Genomic DNA, 16,461 nt, shown 5'->3' on the forward strand with positions numbered 1-16,461 from the left:
CTTAGCACTGAGCCACAACGGGAACTCCCAATACACTCTTATCTGATAGGCCAAATTGATGAGTAAGTGAATAAGTGATTTCCCAAATAGAAGGGGTGGGGTAACAATGGCTAGGGCCAGAGATCTGGGGAGAGGTAGGGCACAGCCACTAGACACAGTTTACTCCAGCCTGGGTGACACTTACAAGGGCTTCGCTGACCCATTAGGGATCTTGATCTCACAGGAAACAGCCAGGCTGAAGGGAAAAGTATAGCCAGAGTCCTTGTGGGTCAGGAATCAGGGTAGTGAGACTCAAAGGGAGCCAAGAATTCTGGGTGCCCCACGGATGGACTGACTCAAGTCAGAGGTTCTCTGAGAGCTCCCAGCCCTCACTCCCAAGACGGGAAAGTCTTCAACAGAGGGAGGGTGGGTATCAAACTATCACTAGACGAACTTGCACAGCCCCAGTCCCTCTGGGGCCAGGGAATCCTCCTGGGATGGGAGCCCCGGAGATTTCCAGGATATAACCCAGGTCCTTAGTCATGATCCTGATCTTGTGACTCCTGCTTTGGGAGATAGCCCAGGGTGCCCTTCCTGCTGGCAGAGTGTGAGTTCTACCACCACCCAGGGAAGATGCAAAGCCAACTGAAAGCAAGTGGGTACGGAGCCCTCTTCCCACCCCGGCCATCCTCTGGCAGAGGATGAGACCCTGGAGCAACTGCTCTTCCTCCCCTCATCACATCCTTGAAACCAGACGCCCTCTGCCCCAGGGCCTAAAAAGTGGGTGCGGAGAGCCTAGGGTTAGATTGAGGGGAGCAACTACCCTGCCAGCCCCTTCCCTAGAGGGCGAGAACACCTGAGCCGGGCCCACATTGACCCCCCAACTCCCACTTCCTTCCTCCCCACCGCGCTGCCTCCCACTGAGCCTCCCAGAGCTTGCATCAGGGTGAGACACCGAGGCATTGCCCAAGGTGTGGACATGGTCCAGAAACCTCAAGCACCATTTCTCTAATGCCAAGGCAGGAGGGGCTCAGCTGAGCAGGCCTTGGGGGCACCAGCTTCCTCCTCACTCCAGAGGCCAGAGGACGTCAGACCTGGCCTCAGAGAGAAGGGACTCCGTGGGGGCAGTTCTATTAGAACCCTGCACTCCCAGACCTGCAGCCTGCACGATGGTTAGACCCACTGCCAGGAGTCTGGGAAGGAGGAGGTGTCAGCACCACCCTGGTTGGTGAGGCTGGAATTCAGCCCCTTTCTCTAGGGCGGCACTCATGTGCTCCTGCTGGTAGAAGGGGGCCCCAGGAGGAGGCGATGCTGGGCTTCTTGCAGGTGGTGAGTGCTGACAACTGCATCTAGGACTGTGCAGAGCACAAGAATGCAGTGGCCTTCCTTGGCAGTCATCTCTACTCAAATATTTGGGGCTACTACCACCGTTTTTAAATGAAAACTAATGCATATATATTATGGAGAAGATGGTGAAATGTATATGAGCTTTCAAAGATAATCTGAGAGATTTCAAAGATATCTCGTTCTCAAGACAAATGCTTGAGGCTGTTCTCTGACTCAGTGCAACTTCCCTCTCCACTCCAGTGGGACAGTTTGAGAAATGTTAAAATAATGCAGTTTCCCTCTCTATGTGATTATTATTTTAAAAGATTCATAAGGACTCTAAGGCCCAAAGGAATACCTCCCTGATGGAGGGATTTAGACTGATGATGGCAGACCAGGTACTCAGAATGTCTGAGCCAAAGGGATGTTAAGGAGTTCCCATCGTGGCACAGCAGAAACGAATCTGACTAGGAACCATGAGGCTGCGGGTTTGATCCCTGGCCTCGCTCAGTGGGTTAAGGATCCGGCATAGCCCTGAGCTGTGGTGTAGGTCGCAGATACGGCTCGGATCCCTCGTTGCTGTGGTTGTGGTGTAGGCCAGCAGCTGTAGCTCCGATTCGATCCCTAGCCTGGGAACCTCTATATGCCATGGGTGTGGCCCTAAAAAAAAAGATGTTGAAGAACAAGTCAGGTCCTTTTTAATAGATAGAAAAGGTACAGGGGGGAGCTGTGACATGCCCAAGATCACAGAGCCTCATCTCAAGGCTGCCAACCCTGCCTGCTTTGGAAACAGTTTCAACAACCCACCTAGTATGCCCCTCCTCCCAAGATCCAGAGCTGCAGCTCAGGGGACTCATGGCCTCCTCAGGGGCAGTGATGGTCTTCTTGGGTTCAGGTGTCCTGTCCATTCTTCCACAGGTGGTTCCAGAGCCAGCCAGACCCAAGGAAAAGGTGCCCACAAGTTGTTTGTGTCCAGCTTGTTGCACCACCTGCTTTCTGTTCCCTGCCCTTAGCAATGACCTGGTCACATTGTCTCTACCCAGATGTCTTCAAAGTTGTTATAACCTTATTATTTTGTATTGGTCACTAATTATAATTTACATGAGTCAAGGTCCTGGCAGGAAACAGATGGCACACTGAGAACTCAACTGAAGAGTTTAATGGAGGGACTGTTTACAGAGGGCTGGTGAAGCACCTGTAGACTAAAAATCGCAGGAAGTCATTAATACCCATGGATGCAGCAGGACAAGAAGAAGTGGTGCAATGACTAGAGCCCAGTGAGGGCCAGAGCCATGAAAGAGGGGCCACCCAGCAGGAAAAACATATCCACTGGCAGAAGTAAAGCAAGGAAAGGAGATAGTGTGGGAGAAATGCCCCCACTCCCTCTCCTCCATTTCTCACTGGTTCTTGAGTACTGTTTGCTAAGTTCTGATTGGCTAGATATTACCTGATTGGACCAAGAATCAGCCAAAAATGGCCAATCACAGAAGAGCATAGGCTCAAAGTGTCCTCACAGTGAAGTCATGTGCTGTGAGCTTTACTTTTGTAACTCAACAAATTCTGCCCATGCATTTGCCACTAACCCAATGTCCTTCCTCTCAAAAATGCTGAAAATAGGTATTTCTTCCATTTACCTGTGCAATGGGTGGAGCTTAGATTGTGGACTGAGTACATCACATTCTTGCCTTTTGTGATCTGGAAGGAGGCCCAGGGTCAGTAATACCTTGGTCCAGTCAAAGATATGTACTGGGGTTCATCCCATATGCTAATTTTAATCATTAGACCAGTGTGCTGAGAGGGATCTTGAAGTTGCAGCTGGCCTCAGTGGTGCTATGATTGATTAGTGATGTCTACCATGGGAATGAACAGAAGTGGTGGTGCAAGTGCCATCTTGGACCTAAGCAGTTACCTAGCTTGGCTTCTGATGGAGCTTCTGTGATTATCAGCCTGTGGCTTCCCTTGCTCTCATCCTTCTCCCCATTTTTTTCACCCTGTTGGATCACACTAAGTTTAGCCTACATATACCTCCAGCTGGCTCTACCTCAAACCCTCTAGCCAACTGTCCAAGGAAGCTGATTATGCTCTTTTCCATAGGCCACCACCCATGTGTACGTGACCATCGTGGACGAGAACGATAACGCACCCATGTTCCAGCAGCCCCACTATGAGATCCTACTGGATGAGGGCCCAGCCACAATCAATGCCAGCCTCATCACCATCCAGGCACTAGACCTGGACGAGGGACCTAACGGCACAGTTACCTATGCCATCGTTGCAGGCAACATCATCAACACCTTTCGTATCAACAGGCATACGGTCAGCAGCTGGTGGCAGGGTCCAGGAGGAGGGTCAGCTGGCCAAAGGGACTGGAGGGGAGCTCAGTGACATCATGTGGGTGGGGGCAGAGCAAAGATGGGTCCAAGAGGAAACTAGGGGGACAGCCAGTGCGGCAGGATGAAAAGGAGGTTGGATGGGGCCTGGTTTAGAGGACAACGGGGGCGTCCTATCATGGCCAGGATGTCAGGGCCTACCTCCTGGTTGGAGGGGGGTGTGGTCAGAGGGTGCCTCAGACCCACTACCCATTGATCCACCCTTGGCCCCTCTACGTATCCTGCAGGGCGTCATCCGTGCTGTCAAGGAGCTGGACTATGAGATCAGCCATGGCCGCTATACCCTGCTCGTCACTGCCACGGACCAGTGCCCCGTCTTGTCCCATCGCCTCACCTCCACCACCACGGTAGGCGGATGGGTGGGCCACAGCCCCAATGTGGGGGCGGGGCAGGACAGATCAAAGAAAACTCAGGTGGGGAAGCGGGATAGGAAAAGATGGTCCAGGAAGAACACCTAAATCCAGGAGCCCTGTCATGGTCTCAGTAACTCACCCAAACTCACTGTGTGACTTTGAGGCAGTTACTGAACCTCTCTGTGTGGCTGCAGCTATCAGATGGATCATGCAACTTGCCTTCCTTCTTTTCATGCAAAGAGCACAAACTCTGGTCAAACCAACAGAGATTCATGTCCCTGATCATCACCTCCTTAGCTGTGTGACTCTGGGCAAGTCACTTAACTTCTCTGAGCTTCACTTTCCTCCTCTGTGAAAGGGGGCTGATAAAAACTGTTGCAGGGTGTGGGAGGAGCAAATGAGACCAGGTAAAATGACTGTGGTACAGCAATAAATAGAACTTCATGGCATTGCTATTAATAATATTATTTAGCCCATAAAGAGACTTACACAATAACAGTAACTTATCCACTTGCATGGCTTAAAAGACCCTCTCGCATCCATTATCCAGTTTGATTCCTTGCATTAGCCCACAAGGCCGAATTGTCAGGCCCAGTTTACAAATGAACAGGCCTGGCTGGGGTACAGTCGTGGCTAAGCTTGCCAACCATCTCAGGTGCTTGTGAACATGAATGACATCAATGACAACGTACCCACCTTCCCCCGAGACTACGAGGGACCATTCGATGTCACCGAGGGCCAGCCAGGACCGAGAGTGTGGACCTTCCTGGCCCACGACCGGGACTCAGGCCCCAATGGGCAGGTGGAGTACAGCATCGTGGATGGAGACCCTCTGGGTGAGTGGAGTCTGAGCTGGGCAGTGGGGGTGGCATGACCCAGAGAGCTTCTCCCCCGCCCCCCTCAGGAGCAGGATGAGAAAGGCGGTCTTGAAGTGGTTAGCCCCACATTGTGTGATCTGGCCCCTTCCAGGCCTGTTTTGCCATCAGTAAGATGATGGAAATAACCTTCTCCCGGGAGTATGATGAAAATACTCTGAATGTGGGCGCAGAGGCTGGTAACCTCTTTTGAGAATCTGATAAAAAACACCTGTGTCATGCCCCGAGCAAAGACTCCAGGGAAGGGAAAGACGAGCATCCTTGCTCCAGACCTTCAGGAACGCCACCCCCCTGCCCGATGCACACATGCAAGGAGTCCCCGTTTCTCCACACATCTCAGCATCACCCCTTAATCATCTGCACAGCTACCTTGGCTATTCCCAGTTGAAGAGCAGGGTCTGCCTGGCCAGAGAAATTTCTCAAGATAGTTTTTACGCATTTTCATAGAGTAGGAATCCCAAACTCAAGGCTGACTGTCCATGCCAGGAGCATGGGAGTCTGAGCAAGACAGGAGGGAGTAGTGGGAGCTGTGGCAGCTGCAGCTCCGTTCCTGCCAATTGTGGTCAGGTTGAAATGCAGGCCCAGAGAGAAGACTTGGCATTTTTAAAAGAAAATCTGGAAATCCAAACCTTTTTAATTGATCACTCAATAAATATTTATCAAGCGTATTTGCTAATCATATTCCAGATGCCAAGGGTACAGAATGGTATAAAACAGACACATACGCCTGCCCTTATGGAATGTATGTTCCATCTGGAAGGTATAGACGATGAACATAACTCATTAAGCAGATGACTTAGTCTGTTGGGAGGAGCTAAGTGCTACAGAGAAATATAAAGCCAGGAGATGGAGAGTGCCAGGGTGAAGGCTGCAATTTTAGAAAGAGTGCTCAAGGAAGACATGTGCAAGGAGGTGAAATTTGAGTGAAGACCTGAAGGAGGTGAGGAGTGGGTCGTGTGGACATTCAGGGAAGAACATGACATACAGAAGAAGGGGCAAGTGCAAAGGCCCTGGGGTCAGAGTGTACGGACATGTTCACAGAGGAGGGAAAAAGGCTCTGTGGTTGGCATGAAGCCAAGCAAGGGGAAGAGGAGGAAGAGATGAGACCTGAGAGGGAGCAGGGCCAGGTGTCGTTGGACCAGGACATTGTGAGGACTTGGATTTTCTTCAAGTGACGTGGGAACCCTAGGAAGGCGTTGAGCGCAGGAGGGACATGACCTGACTTAGATTTCAACAGGACCATTCCCGTTCTTGAGCTCAGAACAGGTCGTAGAGGTTAAGAGACACGAGCAGGGAAACCTGGCAGGACCAGCTGTAGCTGGGACCAGGGAGAGGGCTCTGGAGATGGTGAGAACTCTGGTGTGTTTCAAAGACAGAGCCAGCAGATGTGCCGACTGATCGGATGTGGAAAGCCAGGGATGACCCCAAGGTTTTGTCCTGGGCAACTGTGGTGTTAGCAGATGGGAAGGCTGTGGAAGGAGCAGGAAAAGTAGGAGGAAAGGTGAGGTGAAGTTTGAGATGTCAGATAGGGCTTGGATCTACAACCCAGGAGTAGTCACCCTAGAGATATTTAGAGGCATGAAATGAGCAAGCGCACAGAGGCAACTGACAGGAGAGGTCCAAGGATAGAATGTACAACCTGGGATGAATTTGCAATTAGGAGTCTAAAAAAAAAAAAAAACCCACTTCTTTTTTAAATTTTTTTTAAAGGCTGCACCTGCAGCATATTGAAGTTCCCAGGCTAGGGGTCAAATCCGGAGCTACAGCTGCCAGCCTACACCACAGCTCACAACAATGCCGGGTCCTTAACCCACTGAGTGAGGCCAGGGATCGAACCTGCGTCCTCATGGATACTAGTTGGATCCTTTTCCACTGCACCATACTGGGAACTCCCAAAAACAACCCACTTCTGCAGGGCCAGACTTGGAGCCCCTGCTGTCCAGAGCTCGTGGTGGCTTGCTCTGTTCTGACATGTCACCCTTTTGTGTTGCAAAAGTCCTGTGCCTTCCTGCTCTGCAAGTAGCAGAACACGGGACCTTCTCTTCTGCTGTTGTCACACACACAGCAGCTGTGTCCTTTCATGGGAGTCCTGCTCCTATTTGGGAGGAAGGTAAAAGCCTGCTTGACAGGTAGGTGCTGAGTGGGCAGTCAAACCCCCTCCCAGGAGAGAGCCCTCTCTGCACCCGGCTCCAGGGTGCAGGGCTCACACCTGTGCCCGGGAAACTGCAGACCACTCACTGCCATGGGCCTTAGGAGTCATGAGCAGAACCTGCCAGGTTAAATGCACATGTGATCAGGGCCAGCCTAGGAACTTGGGGCCTCCTGGGAGCAGGCAGAGAGGCAGGTCCCTGGAGAGGTGAGTGGGGCCAGGAATTTCCCCAAGCTGATCCAGCCTGGGGCTCCTGGCCCCCAGGAAGGAAGACTAGACCTTCAGAGCCCAAAGATAACTTAGGGATCACCAAGCACTGCCCCTACTCTAGAACAGAGTGGCAAAGGCCAGGCAGGGTGTCCTGTAGCCACTTACATTGGTCACAACATCCACTCCCCACCTCTCTTCTCACATCTGGGTTCACTGACACCATGTTGATAACCTGAAAAATTGACAGACCCTGTAAATCAGGGCTGTTTTCCATGGAGGGCTGGGTTTAGCGACTCCGGGGGTGAAGGGATGTGCTCCAAGCCATCTGGTTTCAGTCACCTTCCCACCTTGGAGGGGGCTTCTGCTGGTGTGTGTGTGGGGGGGGCATGTCAGGGCTGACAAGGGTCTTACCAGCCCCTCTAAGCTGAGAGATGACACGCAGTCCAAGAACAGCTGGGAAAGCAGCCATATCACTTGGTCTTCTTCCACCCACCCGGCCTTCTTGGAACCTCCAGCTGCCCGTTCTGGTCAGGTCCACTCCTTGGACCCCTTTCATACATCCTCGTCTTCTTTGGAAGCCCCCAGCTCCTTCACAGGTCTGCCTGGACTCCCCTTCAGGATCCCCCTAAAGATACCAAGGGCTACCGTGGGTCCTGCACACACATAAAGGCATCTGGGCCTTGCCCAGCACCAGCCCCACCACCCTGCAATGGCACCTCTTTATTAGCCCATTTTTCAGATGAGAACATCAAGGCAAGATTCAGTCACATGCCCAAGGGCATGCAAAGTCAGCATGCAGACCTGGATCTGACTGCATGGAAAGCCTCTGTCCCCAGAATGGAGTGGTGGGGAGTTCAGGCCCTGGGGCAAGCTGCTGAGGAGGGTACCTTGCAGTGGGGGAGGGGGCCTTGGACTTATCCACCTCCCCCACTGAGCTGACCTCACGGGGGTCTAGCCTGGGCCTGACCCCCAGCACCTCAGCCTGCTCCCCTGAGCCTTCGGATCCTCTTCCCTTCCTTCATGGGGGTGGCTGGCTTTGCAGAGATGGCAACAGGCCCTCCGCTTGCACATGGCCGGGGGCTGAGACAGGGCCAGGAAACCCCTCAAAAGGGAATCCCCAGTTCTTTGGAGACCTTGGCATATCAGGCTCAGGAAATCCTGCCTTAAGCAGCTTCCGCCACTCTAAGCAGGTTGGAGCCCGGTGGGGAATCCCAGCTGCAGGTGGGCTGCGGAGGGGCTGCTTTGGTGAATCAGAGCCCTAGGGGCTGGGGGTGGGGAGGTGCGAGGTAAGAGGTGAAGGAACAGGGGGGAGAAAAGTGTCGGGGAACTTGGACCTCTGTCCTTGCCGCGCCTTTGTATGCTGGGTGTCTGTGAGCAAGTCGGTGCCCCACTCTGAGCCTTTTTCCCCCAAGTGTCCAAAGAGAAAGTGAAGGAAGTAACTGTCTCCCTGGTCCCAGTTCCTGGGGGAGGACACCGGGCTGATCCCCTCTTTCTCACCCTCTCCCCACCTTCCTCGCCCGTCCTGAGTGCTCCTCTCCAACTGGGCCCCCACCAGCTCCCCTGGCGCCCTGTCCCTCTGCTCTTCCCCTCCACCCCCTCCCTGTCCTTACCCCTCGCACTCTGATCATCTCCGAGCGCTAAGTCCCATGGATGCAGTGGGCTGAGATGCAGAGCTCTGGGTTCGAGTCCAGGCTCTGTAGGGGGTTCAAGTCCAGTCCAGTGTGGTAGGGGGTTTGAACAAGTCGTCATCCTTCTTTCCCGTTTCATTCTTCCAAGGATACTAGATAGTGTCTGAGGTCTCTTCCAGTTCAGAGACCAAGAATCAGAGGTTCTTGCTCTAGATGCTCTCAGACATCTGGCCCCTCAGCTGGGCCAAGACAAGGATTGAAGCCAGAGGGCCAGCTGAGGGTCCTCAGCAACCTCTGTGCAAGGAAATGAGGGACAACTAGAGGTTAAGGGGTGGCCACAGGCCCAGAAGGACCCTGGCTGAATTTCAGCTGGCTCAGTACCAAGCTGGCTCAGTACCAGGGCTGAATGGGAGGCAGTTAGGGGTTCCCCTGTCCTCAGTCCCTCCCACTCTGACCTCCCCCCATGTTCCCTTGGGGTAAGGAACACCAGTATCCCCAAGATCCTATTTTACAAGATGTGGGGTCTGGAAAAGATCACACATTACAAAGTTTGTGACATCTTCATTGACTGATTTCTGATCAATAGTGGTGAGAAAGAAGATGGTGTTTGTACAGAAGGGGACCCCGCACTTTTTCAAAATAACCGTCATACCCAGCGTGGTTCCCTGGCCTGGCCTCTCCATCTGGGCATGAGTGGGCCCCTGCTTGCTTGCACCCCTAGCGGTTATCTGTTTCCCTATGTCCCATACCTCCCAAGCCTTGGTTCCAGGAGGATCTAAAACTGGGGACCATGCCCTGGCTGTCCCTCACCCTGGCACATAAGGTCCTGCAGAGGAAGCAGGGAGAGGCCGCTCTTGGCCATTACAGCTAACTCGAGCCTCTCCTGGGCGGCACCCAGGGGAGTTTGTCATCTCTCCCGTGGAGGGGGTGCTGCGGGTCCGGAAGGACGTGGAGCTGGACCGGGAGACCATTGCCTTCTACAACCTGACCATCTGTGCTCGGGACAGGGGGCTGCCCCCGCTCAGCTCCACGGTGAGTCTGCCGGGCCCATCCCACTGCACCCTCCATACAGACTCCTGTAGACACGGCCACCCTCATGCCCAGGGCAGCCTCAGGCCCTCAGTGACCCTAACAGCCCTGCGAGTGCCAGCTGGGCCTGGGGCCTGGCAGCCACGGCCACTCAGAGCTCCCTGTGGAGCCTGCTCTGCCAGCAGTGCCCCTGCACCTGTCACTCCTTCATTTCCATCCTGCCTCTGCCTCTATCTTTTCTGCTTCCCTCTCCTCCTTATTGTCATCCTCTCACCTTTTCTCTTTTTTTCTTTTTCTTTTTTCTTTTTTTTTTTTTTTTTTTTTTTGTCTTTTTGCCATTTCTTGGGCCACTCCCACGGCATATGGAGGTTCCCAGGCTAGGGGTCTAATCAGAGCTGAAGCCGCCGGCCTACGCCAGAGCCACAGCAATGTGGGATCTGAACTGCATCTGCAACCCATACCACAGCTCATGCAACACTGGATCCTTAACCTACTGAGAAAGGCCAGGGATCAAACTCACAGCCTCAGTGTTCCTAGTCGGATTCGTTAACCACTGAGCCACGATGGGAACTCCGTCTCGGCATTTCTATTATGTCTTTGTCATCCTCTCTCTTCTCCATGACCAGCTGCACCTTTCCTTCCTCAGTCACCACCTCTTTGCTCTCCTGCTCCATCTCCCCTGTTGCCTCGTCCTCCACCGCTGTGTCCAGCATCCCGTTCTCTTCCTTTCCTTCGTCCTCTGCCTCCCCTGTGCCCCATTGTCTCCTTATCCTCCTCCTCCACCTCGTCCTCCTCCAGATGCTGGTGGGGATTCGGGTGCTGGACATCAATGACAATGACCCCGTGCTGCTGAACCTACCCATGAACATCAGCATCAGTGAGAACAGCCCCATCTCCAGCTTCGTCGCTCATATCCTGGCCAGTGACGCTGACAGTGGGTGCAATGCCCTCCTCACCTTCAACATCACTTCCGGCAACCGGGAACGGGCCTTCTCCATCAATGCCACGGTAGGGCTGGGACCCACCCCAGGGAAGCCCCGGGATTTTTTTCTAAAAGAAGAGGCCCCAGCCCTAGGGGCTTTTGTACTTGGCTGTCTAGGCTTCCACTGGTCCCACTTCCTCCTCATGTCTCTGCCCTCCGTGGGGACCTGAGGGGCTCTGTGGGAAGCATGGAATCTTGAATGCCTAGGTGAGCCACCTCTGGCGTCCTTGTCGCTCCAAGGTCTGTCATATGCAGAGATGGGCACCACCTCAGTACCACTTGGTTTGTACCAACATGCATGGAGAGGTCCTGAGGCGACCTCTTGGAGTGTTACCGGCCGCTGACACCATGGGGTCCTCAGAGGGACCGTCCCTTTAAAGCAGCAAGACCTGTGCATTGGTGGGTCACCCTTGTCCTGGCAAGACCTGCTGAGCTGCTTTGGCCTTCTAGACCATCTCTTTGATGATTCAGGGAGATCATCGCAACCACTCCTGCAGGCGGAGCCTTTGGGCCTCTGTGGGCCAAAGCCCAAGGTGGGGGGACAAGTCACTGCTCGGCTCACCAGCCTCTACATCCCAGACAGGGATCGTCACCGTGAACCGGCCCCTGGACCGTGAGCGGATCCCGGAGTACAAGCTGACCATTTCCGTGAAGGACAACCCGGAGAATCCGCGCATAGCCAGGAGGGTGAGGCTGGAGGGCGGGGTGGGGAGCAGGGCTGGGGCTGGATGTCCCCACGTGGCATGGCCCAGAGGTTAGATGCACAGGCTTTGGAGTGAGCAAGTGCTGGGTTCATATCCCACTTCTACTTGTCAGTGGGTGTGTGGCCTTGGCAAGTCAGTGTCTCCCAGCCTCTATTTTCTCTTCTGCAAAAGGAAGACATGCCTACCCCAAAGTCATGGAGAGGACTTGAAGGAGCCAGTATCTGTAAACTCCTCAGCCCAGTACCTGACACATGGCAAACACTCAGTTAATACCAGCTATCATCTTTTTCCTCAAACTACTGATACTGGAGCACACAACAAGTGTGCCCAATGGTGTCGGGGTGGGGAGCTGTTGGTACCTACGCTCACAAGCACATAGAATCTGGGATTCTGAAAGGATTGCATTTTGAGATGACTATCTGCCCAAAAGCCAAAAAGTCAGCTCTCTTTAGTAAAAGGAAGTGGGGATTGCAAACCAAACAGTCCATTTCAGGGTTGGGGGCAGCCCTCTCTCCCCAGACCATGCAGTCCAGGGCAGAGCCCTGGCCTAGAATCCTAGGGTGTGGCTCATCTCAGCTCTGCTTCTGACTGGTTGCATGGCTCAGCCTGTACTGGGCCTCGGCTTCTGCATCTGCACAGGCGGAGGAGACTTCAGACTGGAGGTCCCCCTGGGCTGCTGGCGTGCTCCTCTGCTTCCTCCCTTCTCTCACGTCCTACCTCCTCCTTTTCTCTCCTGCCCTCATTCCCCCTCCTGTCCAGTGCTTTCGGGGGGGGGGGGGGGCTGGGTCATCCTGGAAAGCAGCAGCCTTGAATGGCAGGCATCAGGAAGCTTGGAGGTCCATCCCCCCTCTGCTGCTAACTTGCCATGCAGCTTTGACTGGTCACCCCCCCACCCCCACCCCCGACTCTGGGCCTTCTCCTCCCCCACTGCAATGGAAAAGCACCCCAGGCCCTGGAAGGTTCCAAGAGATAGGGACTGTGACTGTGGTTTGTGCAAGGCCTGACGTGCAGCCCTGGGTGAGAGTTCAGATGAATTCTGGAGGGCATGGAAACTAAGGCTCATCTTCCTGGCGGAAGTCCTTCCTTATCATGAGATGGAATGTGTTTGAATACCATTTACATGGGTCACCTGTGAGCTCTGTACCTCCTCTGGGAAGGAGTTAAGGTCTCCATTTGGCAGGTTGGAAAACTGAGGCCCAGATGGGGGAAAAGATTAGCCCAAGGCCACCCTGTGAGCTGCTAGCCCGGTGGAGTCCTAAACCCAGGTCTTGGGACCTGTGGTGTGGGCTTTTTTTAATCTCTCTCTCTGATTGGATCCACACCCCCACCCCTACCCCAGTCCTCCTCCCACTGCAGTGCTTTGCTGAAACATGGCCCACGACCTGTTCTGCCATCGTGTCCCCCACAGGATTTTGACTTATTGCTGATCTTTCTCACGGATGAGAACGACAACCACCCCCTCTTTACTGAGAGCACCTACCAGGCGGAGGTGATGGAGAACTCTCCTGCTGGTAGGTGCTGGGCCCACCTGGGAAGCCCTGCTGCCACCAGGCACCGCCTGCGTCCCAGCTGCCCGAGGGCCTCCCTTGTGTCTGATGGGGGCTCAGCTGAGGCCTGGCGGGGGCGGGGGGGCAGCCTCATCACATGGCTAAATATAGACCTGGCAAGTACAGAGGGTGTTGGGGGGAGAATGGGGCATAGCCCTGAAGGGCTGGTGGGCCAGTGCTGCCAGGCCTCGTAGGGGCCACCAAAGAAGCCACAGGTCTGGTTGGAAGTGGTCATTGGTCCCCAAGGTTATCTGAGAACAGCCCCACTGCTCTCCTCACCACCACCAGAAGGGGCATTTAAGATGTAAGGTCTCCCCAGGAGGTGAATAAGTCTACCCCTCCCTGCTCCTTCCACTCCAAGAGCATAGAGCATCCTGAGGCTTCTGAAAGCTCAGGAAGCATGTGTCATCAGAGGTAAGGGGCCAGGGGGCCCTTCATAGGTCGATATGGCCCTTTCCCCACACACACATGCACTGACCAGCCTCCCCTTCCTTCAAAAGGACAGACTCTCCCTCTAATGTCTCCCCAGAGGGAGTCCCCTCACTCCTCCTCCAGCCTCCCTAGCCCCTGCAGCTTGGAATCTAAGTCAGAAGGCACTGAGCTGAGATATTCCTTGTCTCTGGCTGGGCGTCTTCCCTGCAGGCATTTGAACCTTAAACCTGCCCGTGTATACGCTCTCACACATGCCAGTGCATGTAAGGTATATGTGTGGGCTTACACGTGTGCACAGACACTCAAAGGCGCAAGGGTGCCCGCGTGATGCACTCCATGTGCAGATATGGCCACCTGCAGAGGCAGACGAATGCACAACCAGGGGGCTCCCAGGCCTGCGATTGCTATTGAGTTATGATGCTGTTCTAGCCGTGTGAACACTGAGTGCACACACACACATGGGTTCCTAGCCATGTTTGGTCAGACAGCTGTTAGAGCGTTGTATACACGCAGGTGTAGACACACTGGGCTGGGTATGCATACCTAGACAGGGCCACACTCAGGGAGGGGAACATCAGGGAGCCCCCAGACCCTCCCGCGGAGCGGCCAGCCTCAAAGGCTGCTGGGAAGGCAGGCGTGCTCCAGGAGGGCCAGAGGGGCTTGCTCACCACTGTTGTGTTTTCTCCCCAGCAGGGCTTTGAGGCCGCTCCCCAGGCATCTGCGTCAGTCTGCCAAGGCTGCCGCAGCCCGGCCCAGGGTCTCCCCACCCCGTCCACCTCACCTCCCTCCCTCCCTCTCATCCATCGTCAGCCATGGCTCACCGGGACGGGGTCGGGGAGGGGGCGGGCGGGGGACTGGGTTGGCCCTGCTGTGACCCCTCTCTCCCTGGCCCAGGGACCCCCCTGACAGTGCTCAATGGGCCCATCCTGGCCCTGGATGCGGACCTGGATGTCTACGCCGTGGTGACCTACCAGCTGCTGGGGGCCCAGAGCCGGCTCTTTGACATCGACAACAGCACCGGTGAGGCCTCTGTGCCAGCCCAGCACTCCTCTCCTGGCTCCGAGTTCCTGCAAGGGTGGGAGTGACCCCACTGCTCGATCTAGGGCCTCCTTTGGGCTGGATGCAGGCTTTCCAGGAAGGCCCCATTCCCCACAGCCCCCATCTTACAGCTGAATTAGACCACCCAGGGGCCAGGTGGGAAGAACCAGGAAGAGGCTTGGGGACCGCAGAAGGGACAGGCTAACGCATAAACTCCTAGCCTTGGCAGTGACCCCTGCGAACCCACTCCCTCCATCTCCCCTTGCCCAGCCCAGCGGATCAGGCCCCTAGTCTGCCAGAAGAAGCCAATGGTCTGTCCTCAGACTAGTCCCAAAGTTCCCCAGAGACCATATTATATCAATCTGGGCCTGGCCGATGTGGTGACAGGTGACGAGAAGGGATATACTAACACCTCTCTCAACAGAGTGGATCAGTCCTCCAACTCGGGTCACTCATTGCAGGTGGGATTCTGGAGAACTGCAGAGAGTACCTGGGGAGGGGACAGTCATGGCACAGTGGCACCTAGGTGACCTCCCTAAACACTGGTTGTTGAGCCTTTGGTGCAGAAAGTCATGTTGCTTTCTCTGCCCCTTTTTCATCTCTTTCCCCATCCTGCTTTGTCTTTCTCTGTCCCCTCCTGGTTGGCTCTTACCCTGTCTCCCCACTGCATCCCTTTTCCTTTGCATCTCCCCGGCTGGTGATGTTGGGTGCCAGGCGTGGTGACAGTGAGGTCAGGTGTCATCATTGACCGGGAGGCCTTCTCACCCCCCGTCCTGGAGCTGCTGCTGCTGGCTGAGGACATTGGGCTGCTCAACGGCACAGCCGACCTGCTCGTCACCATCCTGGACGACAATGACAACTGGCCCACCTTTAGCCCTGCTGCCCTCACTGTCCACCTGCTGGAGAACTGCCCACCAGGTATGCAGGGGCAGGCCCCAGGCCTCGGCCCCCAGGCAGGAACTGGCCAATGGTCCGTGGGGATTGGAGCCTCACAGGTTGGAGGGAGAATTCCCTTCCAGTGGGCAGAAGGATGAGCAGCCAGTGGGCGGAGAGGACATTGGAGAGGGAATCAGGAGACCCAGAGGCTCCCTCACTTCCCTTCTTGGATCTACGATGTCTTGTCTGCAAAATGAAATTATTAAGATATGTTCTTTGGGGGGGGGAGGGCAGACACATGGCATACATGGCATATGGAGGTTCTCAAGCTAGGTGTCTAATTGGAGCTACAGCTGCTGTCCTACACCACAGCCACAGCAACTCGGGATCTGAATCTCTCTGCAACCTACACCACAGCTCACAGCAACGCCAGATCTCCCACCCACTGAGCGAGGCCAAGGATTGAACCCTCATCCTCATGGATACTAGTCGGATTCATTTCCACTGTGCCACAACAGGAATTCCTTAAGATATGTTCTATCCATGTTCCTGGATGAAAAGATTGACTGTCTTAAAGTCAAAATAGGATTAATGTGATTCCCATCAAAATCAAATATGCTTTGGGGGATGAATTTGGTTCTAAAGTCATCTGGAATAGTAAGAATATTTTGAAAAATAAGTATAATAAAGCAAGATTTGTCTTACCAGATATTAACATTATTACCAAACTATAGCATTTAAAAACACACATGGGGAGTTCCCTTCATGGCTCAGTGGTTAACGAACCCAACTAGGATTCATGAGGTTGCAGGCTTGATCCCTGGCCTTGTTCAATCCCCTGCCTGGGGATCCGGCATTTTGCCTTCAGCTGTGGTATAGGTCACAGACGCAGCTCAAATTCCACGTTGCTGTGGCTGCGGTGTAGGCCAGCAGCCGTGGCTCC

General features: G+C 54.4%; 1 protein-coding gene across 6 annotated transcripts in view; it reads left to right on the forward strand.

Moving 5' to 3' along the window:
• The window catches only part of CDH23 (cadherin related 23), a 438,655-nt gene that overhangs the window by 399,060 nt on the left and 23,134 nt on the right, over positions 1-16,461 (forward strand). For all 6 annotated transcript variants that reach the window (XM_047759777.1, XM_047759776.1, XM_047759778.1 and 3 more), the window contains 9 exons: positions 3,400-3,621; positions 3,923-4,042; positions 4,704-4,884; positions 9,809-9,942; positions 10,738-10,947; positions 11,501-11,608; positions 13,034-13,136; positions 14,499-14,624; positions 15,357-15,560. In XM_047759777.1, coding sequence (XP_047615733.1) covers positions 3,400-3,621; positions 3,923-4,042; positions 4,704-4,884; positions 9,809-9,942; positions 10,738-10,947; positions 11,501-11,608; positions 13,034-13,136; positions 14,499-14,624; positions 15,357-15,560 — 1,408 coding nt within the window. The remainder of the gene's footprint in view (positions 1-3,399; positions 3,622-3,922; positions 4,043-4,703; positions 4,885-9,808; positions 9,943-10,737; positions 10,948-11,500; positions 11,609-13,033; positions 13,137-14,498; positions 14,625-15,356; positions 15,561-16,461) is intronic.

This window comes from Phacochoerus africanus, chromosome 15, assembly GCF_016906955.1.
Source record: "Phacochoerus africanus isolate WHEZ1 chromosome 15, ROS_Pafr_v1, whole genome shotgun sequence".
NCBI classification, from domain to species: Eukaryota; Metazoa; Chordata; class Mammalia; order Artiodactyla; family Suidae; genus Phacochoerus; species Phacochoerus africanus.